The 8,694-nt window shown below is 42.3% G+C and overlaps 1 protein-coding gene across 1 annotated transcript; it reads left to right on the forward strand.

The window, feature by feature from the left end:
* Positions 1–3,794: 3,794 nt before the first annotated feature.
* On the forward strand, positions 3,795–8,594 carry LOC117463628 (Y-box-binding protein 2-A-like). Its single transcript, XM_034105968.2, has 10 exons — positions 3,795–4,049; positions 5,051–5,114; positions 5,232–5,265; positions 5,345–5,434; positions 5,532–5,771; positions 5,899–5,987; positions 6,063–6,267; positions 7,214–7,345; positions 7,439–7,570; positions 7,994–8,594. Exons 1-9 carry the CDS (start codon positions 3,971–3,973, stop codon positions 7,562–7,564), a joined length of 1,059 nt encoding a protein of 352 aa, XP_033961859.1. The 5' UTR covers positions 3,795–3,970; the 3' UTR covers positions 7,565–7,570; positions 7,994–8,594.
* Positions 8,595–8,694: the final 100 nt, after the last annotated feature.

Here is an 8,694-nt window from a genome sequence, read left to right on the forward strand (position 1 = left end):
TGACCGGGCAACCCTAGGTCACAGATGGTTTATTGTTGTGGGTACACTGGGACACTTCCTTCTCTGTGTTTGTGGACTCCAAGGTGTGAAATCTTCGAGGCCAGAAGTGTCAGACGCATGTAACTCAGTGTTCCCAACTGTTTAGGCTATCTTCTCAAATATGTTGATTACTCTCTGCGAAAACAGTTAAATGGGCTAACGAGAGAGAGTTGCCACGTCAATTCTGCCACGCCAGAATTGACGTGGCAACTCTACCGTGAAGTCAGAACCTCTGGCTCCTGGACTTGTGATGTGAATTCTCCGGCCGAAGCTCCAAATAAACCATCAGTGTTTGACATCAAAGCTCCTGCTCTTCCCGTGTCTCCTTCATGAGTCGGTGACTCCCACTGCATTGCTACACAGAAGTTTCCCCCACAGCCATGACATGGGACCTTTAAATGCCCTTCATAAAACAGGAACGTATAAAAACATGACTTTTTTCCCTGATGGTAGGAAGCTACTGTTTACAGACCCATCAGTCATTGGTAAGAGACTTTCTTTCACACCTTTTTATCTATTTACATCGTCGTCCAGACTCATGTGTGGTTTGTACATAGATAATCTTTAACGTTATACATTTCCAATCATCTATAATAATAATTTTTATTGTTATTCTGATTATTGTTTTATATATTTGTAATGAATTATTACAAATATATTTGAACTCCAAAAAAAGGAAAGGAAAAGTCAACTTTCACTCATTCACTTTTTAAGTCCATTAGACTGCTTGATTTGTTCCTGTAGGGATATAGGAGTTGAGGTGGTTTGCAAGACGTTATGTTTAGACAAAATCATTCACTGTTTAATGTAAATTATTGAGTACTGCTAAAACAGTGACGTAATTATACACTCTTATTATGAAGGCGCAGTTGCAATGTTTCCGGTCTTCTCTTGGCTCACTTCTTAGCTTGACGCTGCTCTAAAGACAAACTTCAACAATTTGCATGCGGTGCTTTATATTCTAGTGCCGCTTGAAAATGCAGGTGTTCTGGGTTCATTTAATTTGCATGGAGCTTCTACTAAATGTTCTTCTTAGTAAGTATTTGGTTTGTTAAATAAAATAAAGTGATTGAGTTTTGCTGCCATATATCTTTGCATATTAAAGTGTAACAGTTATCATCCAGATGTAGTGAAAGCACAAGGCATATCAGATATGTACAGGACTTTCCATTGACCAAAAGAAAGTTCAATTAACATGATATCTTCTTCTTGTAATAGCCCTGCATCTTCGAAATGTCAGTATGCTCCTCTAATTCCCTCTGCTAATAATAATTACACTTATTAGTGTTTTTATTTCTATACAGACACATTGCTACAAAGAATGGTTTCGATTAACATGGCAGTTCTTACTGCTGCTACATTTAGAGCCATGAAAGAGGAGATGACCTATGCTCAGGGCTATAGGCCAGTTAAATGCAAAGTTATTGTAACCTGAAATAGGCAATTCATTTATTGCTTTAATCCTATGCCAAATGAAACTTCATATCGCACCCACAGCAAGCCTTCAGAGCTCAATAACAGCCCTTATTAAGGACACCTTTCCTGATCAAGATGTTTTCTACTCAACAATGTAACACAGTTTTGTTACAGTAAAATGATTATATTATTGAAATCCCATCCATCATAATGTTGAAGCCTGGTTGAAGCAAGTCTTCCCTTCCCCCTCCTGGTCAAAAACAACACTTTTCTGATCAACCAATTCATATTGAGGAACATTTTATTTGATGCTAACTTCATTTCAGAGGGAAATGTTGTGCATTTGACTCAAGTACATTAATCGCTAGGTGCATCATGCTTCACTGGAAACTAAGATTGCACATTACCAATAATATATCATGAAAATAATCTGTGTCTAGCCTAGGGCCCCTTGTCATGTTTCAGATGTCTACAAAAGTATAGCATAAAAATATACTTAAATTACCAAAAGTACAAGTACATTTCACATTATCAATCCAAATCTGCAAAGGAACTATAGGCTACAGAATAATTGTAGTGGAGTAGAAGTACAAAGTAGCAAAACATGGAAAATAATGGAAATAATTGTACTTAAGTATAGTACTTGAGTAAATGTACTTATTTACTTCCTACCTCTGTAATGCGTGTATGATACATTATGATTCCAAGTGACTGGGTTTATTTAACTTTGATATATTATTATACAATGGCAATATTTCTGAGAAGGCCTACATTCTAAGGTGCAGGACAGGCCAGTGTGGAGCCAGAGGAAAGAAAGGCAGAAAATAGGCTATTTGGTTTGATGTGAGCCCAGTGGTGTAGCTGTGGGTGGGCCCGGGTGGGCCTGGGCCCACCCACATGCACGTCTGGCCCACCCACAGCCAATCAGCCCTTCATAGCACAGAGCCGGGAAGCCCAGAAGGAAGTGCCACAAACTGCAGTTCATCTAGTGGCCGACAGGGGATGGATGCAAAAAGGAGCAATTCCCATAGACCCCCATGTTAAAATGCCCAACTTTACAGCAGAAATAAACATGTTTCTACCCTGGATCCAATAAAACTTATTCTGGATATAGTTAGATTCCACCTTCATGACAATGGAATAGGGAGTGCATTTTTTTACCGTGAGTTTTTATAGTAAGTAAAGTAACTTTTGCCGTGAGTGAATGAAAGTATTATTTCTTCTTCAGGTCTGCAGTTTAGCGTACACACATTTGCTGAATATGAAAACACTCAGTGTGTGCCCACTGTGCGACTGTCAAGGATAAACAACCTGTGGCCCCCGATATATGTCGTATGTATTATTGCTACACAAACATTACATCGCAGTTTAAGTGTCGCCAACTCCGTTTCTAATATGCAAAAAGACAGCAAAATGCGTCTGATTATTTTTAGTATTTTAAGATCTTTCCAATCCAGACGAGAGATCTCTCTCCCCCGTCTGTGTGCGAGGTGGCGGGGCAGTTTACACACACGCAGCTGCTACATGCAGCAACACATACACACGGAGGAGATGGCGGAGAGAACGCGCTCCGAGGTGTGGTTAAACTTTACCCATCTCGATGTGGACAATAGTCGTTACCAAAAGTGGAATAAGAGTTTAGCATGTAAGGGCGGTAACACGAGCAATTTGTCAAAACATCTTGCAAAAGTGCACCACATTCAGACGGAGAAATGCACCGGGTTCGACTGTCTTTCTAGTAGCTCTGTAACCCCGTCAACGAGTAACGTTTCCACGTTATGTATGCTAGCAGCAACACACAGAGTTAACTACATTATACAAACATGGGTTAATGATTAGAGGTAACTGAGTTATTTATTTTGTTAAAGTTTCAGCTATTCTGTTTACAGTTCTGTCATCACATTATTTAATACGATTTGTTAAAACATTGTTGTTTCTTTTGATGTGAAATATTATGTATTTAATTTAAATAAAAAGCAATGTTAGTTTTGTTCACAATTTGTTTAGTTAGTTTACCTTATTTTTTTCTCCAAAAGAACTGATAAAAGTACTGTTAAAGGACCGGATTGATAAGCGCTATCGATAAAAGTAGTAGTACCGTTAAAACCTTAACGATACCCATCCCTATGGATGTCAGTTTTACACACATTCTGAGGCCGCCGTGCCTATGTTTTCACTGCTAATGTATGCTTATGTTCTATTAGTGCATTAAACAATCATTAATGAAGTTTCAGCTCAGACCCCACGCTTCATATGTCTCCCCCTGGCCCACCTACATTTCTCCAGGCCCACCCACACAATAATTCCTGGCTACGGCACTGTAGCCCCTGTACTTATAGACCACATCCAGAGGGAGGCACTAATGTATCGCCAAGGAGGCCAGCTGCCGGGAAACCCCAAAGAAGAAGAAGAAGTAGAAGGAGAAGAAGTAGTAAAAGGAGAAGGAGAGAAAAGTTTCGCGAGGAGCCGGAGGGAGGGGACTGCGGAGTGATAGTAAAGTAATCCAACAGCGAGCATGATCGAAACCGAACCGCAGAGCGCTCCACTGTCTGCCCCCGTGGAGGAAGAGCCACAGCCGGAGAGAAAAGTCATAGGTGGGTGAAGAGAGTCCTTCTGATAGCCTACAGATCTGTAAGGGTCAGGTGGTTCAGCACTCTTTAATCTTGACTTTGAATTTTTGTTTTATGGATATGAGTCGGATAAAAAGATTTGTTGATGCAGCATCATTTTTCAACTAATATAAAATAAAACTTTTTCGTGTGTAATACTGTTGTTGTATTTTAAAAAGTGTCAACTTTTGCAAGGTAATGGTTATTAAAAAGTGCTAACTAATGGAGAGTATGAAGGCCAATCATTTGTATTGCGTTTTTGGAGAAACACGTGCTCTGAGTTTAACACATGGGAAGCAATACCAAACAAATTCAGACTTCTACTGTGAAACTAAAAAAATCGTAGGTGCTTTTATTGGCAGACTTTTAATGTAATTTGGTTCATAGTTTACCCAAAATTAGAGCACTAGCACACCTGATTCTTCCTACTTTTTTGCGCACATTTTTAAAGCAGCTTCCTTTTTGTTTCCTACACTAAGAAGGAAACTAAATAAACGCTTAATATTTATTTAAGTTTGTTTAACAATTTGAACACATGACGTAAATCTCCTTTATCAGCTGTCTCGCGCTGCCACCCGGCCTTTGCACGCGCAAGCGCACCCTCACAGGTGCAAACGATTTAATTGATAAGCTAACGTCCCAATTCAATGCATTGAGGTGACGTTTTTTTCAAGAGCATCTTCAATTGTGACTGTCAAAATTCATATTTTTGTGACCACCGAGGTGTAACATAGCGTTGTTGTTTAGCATTCTCCCCTTCCCCCCCCCCCCCTCCTTCCTCGTGACCTAGTGCAGACCAGGTTTCAAAGTCTTCCTGTTAATGATTGACACACAACTCTGCCCTTTCTTGTTGTAAGCAAGGCTGTCATTGATGTAAGCAAGATAAGAACATGCCTATACTGTGTTCTTGGAATGGTTGTAAAACAATGTCTTATGTGAAATGTCACTGCAATACATATTTAATCATGTGCTACCTGTTATTGTAGCCACCTTGGTCCAAGGCACAGTGAAGTGGTTCAATGTGCGTAATGGATATGGCTTCATAAACAGGTATTGCGTTTCCTCAACATAATGTTGTCTTCATTACTTTACAATTTTAGTGCATCTTCAAGTTTTCTGTAACTGTCCTCAATAATTCCAAAGCTAATCAGGTTCTATTTCTCACAGAAATGATACCAAAGAAGATGTGTTCGTACATCAGGTAAGGTAAAGGGCCTTTTTGAATTAATGTACATGGCTTTATTTGGAACCATTGTTTGATGTTAAATCTGTCTCCTCAGACCGCGATCAAGAAAAACAACCCCAGGAAGTTCCTCCGCAGTGTCGGAGACGGGGAGGTAGTAGAGTTTGATGTGATTGAAGCCGCCAAGGTGAGAATCTCTCGATCCATTTTGCAGTATGGCATTATGACAACAGTTTAAGATGTGTTGATTTCTATACATTTCCCATTGCCTTGGTGTCCCACAGGGCTCAGAAGCAGCCAATGTAAGCGGTCCGGGCGGTGTTCCTGTCAAAGGTAGCCGCTACGCACCCAACAAACGCCGCTTCCGTCGAAGGTTCTTCCCCAGGAGCCCAAGGCCTGATGACGAGAAAACAGCTGAGGGCCAGTCCTCTGCTGTTGAGGGCGAAGTATCAGGAGAAAACGATGCAGGGAAACCTCAGCAGCGCCGCCGGAGGCCCCGCAGACCACGGCCAGAGGCACAAGAGGTAAGCTGAAAGAGAAGGGTTAGCACAAGGGAAAACGACCACAACCTTTTTTGACAAAATCCCAAAGTTCAATAAGTGTCTAGTAGCTTTTTTTATTGAACACAGTTTTGGCTTCTTCATCTTTCAGGGTGAGGCTGGAGAACAGAAGAACGGAGTGGCAGAGGGCGACGAGACACCGCGACCTCAACAGCGCAGATTCTGGCGCCCGTACCGCAGGTGACATGACGTTTTCATTTTTATGTTTGTGAATTACAGAACTGAAAAGCTTGACTTCCATGTCCTCTGTCACAGACCGTTCCGTCCTCGCCCACCAGCTGCGCAGGCTGCAGACGGCGAGCAGGCTACTCCAGAAAAGAGCCAGGAGCAAGAAGAAGTGAAGCAGCCGGAGGCCTCTGAGAGCCCCCAGACCAACGGAGAAGCAGCTGAGGACCAGAAGGAACAACGCCGCCAGACTAGACGCCGCAGGACGAGGAACTCCGAGTCCTCGACCTCGAAAGTGAGTGTTAAAAGTATCAAGTGAGATATGAGCTAATTGTAAATTCAACTCTACTTGCAAGTGCAGAGTACATGCAACACATACAAATGAGCTTTAAAGGTTTTTTTAAATGTATTTTACATGATAAAGTATGTTCTCCACCTTGCCTCAAGTCAAACAAAATTGTCCTCAAACAGGGAGTGATGTCATCAGTGTAGTTGACAGCGCAGTGTTTTACAATTTGGGCTGATGCTGCACCACTAAATCAATTATCACTTTTGCTTCAATGGTGTCATGTGGTCGAGTGGCGCGTTTCCACTGCAGCGGGTAGCCCCGTTTAAGCGTCCTTAATAGTCCTCAAGCGGCCAGGCCAGTTTTTGGTGGCCTTTCCATATAGCATAGCACAGGCTAGCGGGTACTTTTTCCATCTTTTTCTGGCCCCATAAAATCGTGGTTCTATCAGGCCAGGGCTGAACTAGTGACGTCAACACTCTCGACTGCTGATTGGTCAGAGAGAATCGTCACAAGATCGCCCACGAGATCATCCCTAGCGGCGCATATATCTAGAAGCAAGCTTGCAGCATTTTTATACACATCATTTTTGTAAACTGAGGAGCTACGTCAAAGAAAAGCACACAGTGGTCGACCGAGGAGGTGACGACGTTCCTACATCTCATTGGGGATGATGCAATCCAGCAGGAGCTCAACGGGAGCCCCGCCTACACTGCGTTGCTACCCCAGGTCCTAAACTGTAATGGAAATGCGCCACGGCCTCGGACGGCCAGCGAGGCAGCCCGAGGCCTGAGCGAGGACGCTTAGGGACGCTTAAACGGGGCTACCCCGCTCCAGTGGAAATGTGCCATAAGTGGTATACAATCATTTAAACCTCACTGGGTCAATTGTATTTTAGATTGAAAACCATTTTTGAAAATGTTCCGGAAGTTTAACTCATGGTAAGCTATTGCAGAATGATACAGAGAAGTCTGCATCCGAGCCTGGTACCCCTCCTCCGACGTCCAAACCAGGTGACCTTAAGGCCATGACAAAATCACCCAAGTCGTCCCCTAAAACCTCTCCTAAACTGCCAAAATCACCTGAGGTAAGATGCTAAAACTAAATTTAATTTTGTATTCTAATTGTATGGTTACTAGACTTTTTTTTGTTGACACAAATATCTAACCTGTGTCTTTAGCCACAGCAGGCAGCACCAACAACAGACCCAGCACCAACAACAGACCCAGCACCAACAACAGACCCAGCACCAACAACAGACCCAGCACCAACAACAGACCCAGCTCGTGAGAGGACAGTCCTGTAACCCTTGGTAAGAGGTGGGTGAAGCAGGGTGGGGGACATGGGGGTGCGGTGTTGTACTTCCTATTCAGATACAGTTGCATTTTACACAGAGTGCGAGGAGACCTACGTTAAAGTGATAGTTGGGATGTTTTGGAATTGGGTTGTATAAGGTATTTATCCATCGTCAGCGTATTGCCAAAAGTGGAGGGGGGTTCGGAGAAACAAGAGTCCCAGTAAGGGAGCAGAGCAATGTACTGTTCTGGATGAGAGCAGCAGCATAACATATTTAGTCCACCTACTTTATTTAGAATATCTCAACTTCTTTAACGTGCCCTTTCTGACTGGTAGCTGAAGCCGTTATCCGTGTCAAACTCAAAGCCACCAGAATCCATTGTGCTTGTGCTGTTCTCTCATTCCCTTTGTCTGTCATGTGCTTTTTCCTTTTTCATAGTTCCTAGGGTTGGAGGGCTGGACCTATTTCAGAACACATGCACTGCTCTCCCCTCCCTACCCTCCGTCCTCCAACCCACCCTGTCTCGCTGTCATACCTCCGGCCCCCTCTCATTTTGTCTTGTGTTGTCCTGTCTAGTCACCGATTTCTGGAAAGGGATGAGGTAGGGAAATGGGGGATAAAAGGTAGTTTTGTAAGTGCATCTTTAAAAGAAATTTATAATAGAAAATCTGCTTGGTAGCCCAGTTATTCCAACCCCCCTTTAAAAAAAGGGTGCTTTCTTTAATTGGCTGGATGGGACGCATCAAGTAGTTTATAGAGGAACCAACCTTGATTTTTATTTACCTTTTTTTTAAAAATGTGGTTGAAGAGGTGAAAAACCAAGCAGGTGTTAGGTTGGTGGTGCATTGTGGAAGTCAGTTATGTTGCCACCTCAATCCATTCTTAAAAGCTACTCCTTTCATCTCCTCAGTTGAGGATAGATTGATAAAAAGAAACTTTATTTTTGTTTTACTTATTTGTGTGTTTTTTCTTTGGATGGGGATTATGTGCAATGTCAGTAGTTGAAATGTTGGTTAATAAATCATGTTGCAAATCTCAAGATGCAGTCCTTATTTCTTCGTGAATAGGGTGCACATATGACTACTTTTCTCCGCATTTGTGTAAAATTACTTGATGCAACACAATATATAATTCCATAT

Source organism: Pseudochaenichthys georgianus, chromosome 18 (assembly GCF_902827115.2).
Source record: "Pseudochaenichthys georgianus chromosome 18, fPseGeo1.2, whole genome shotgun sequence".
Lineage (NCBI taxonomy): Eukaryota > Metazoa > Chordata > Actinopteri > Perciformes > Channichthyidae > Pseudochaenichthys > Pseudochaenichthys georgianus.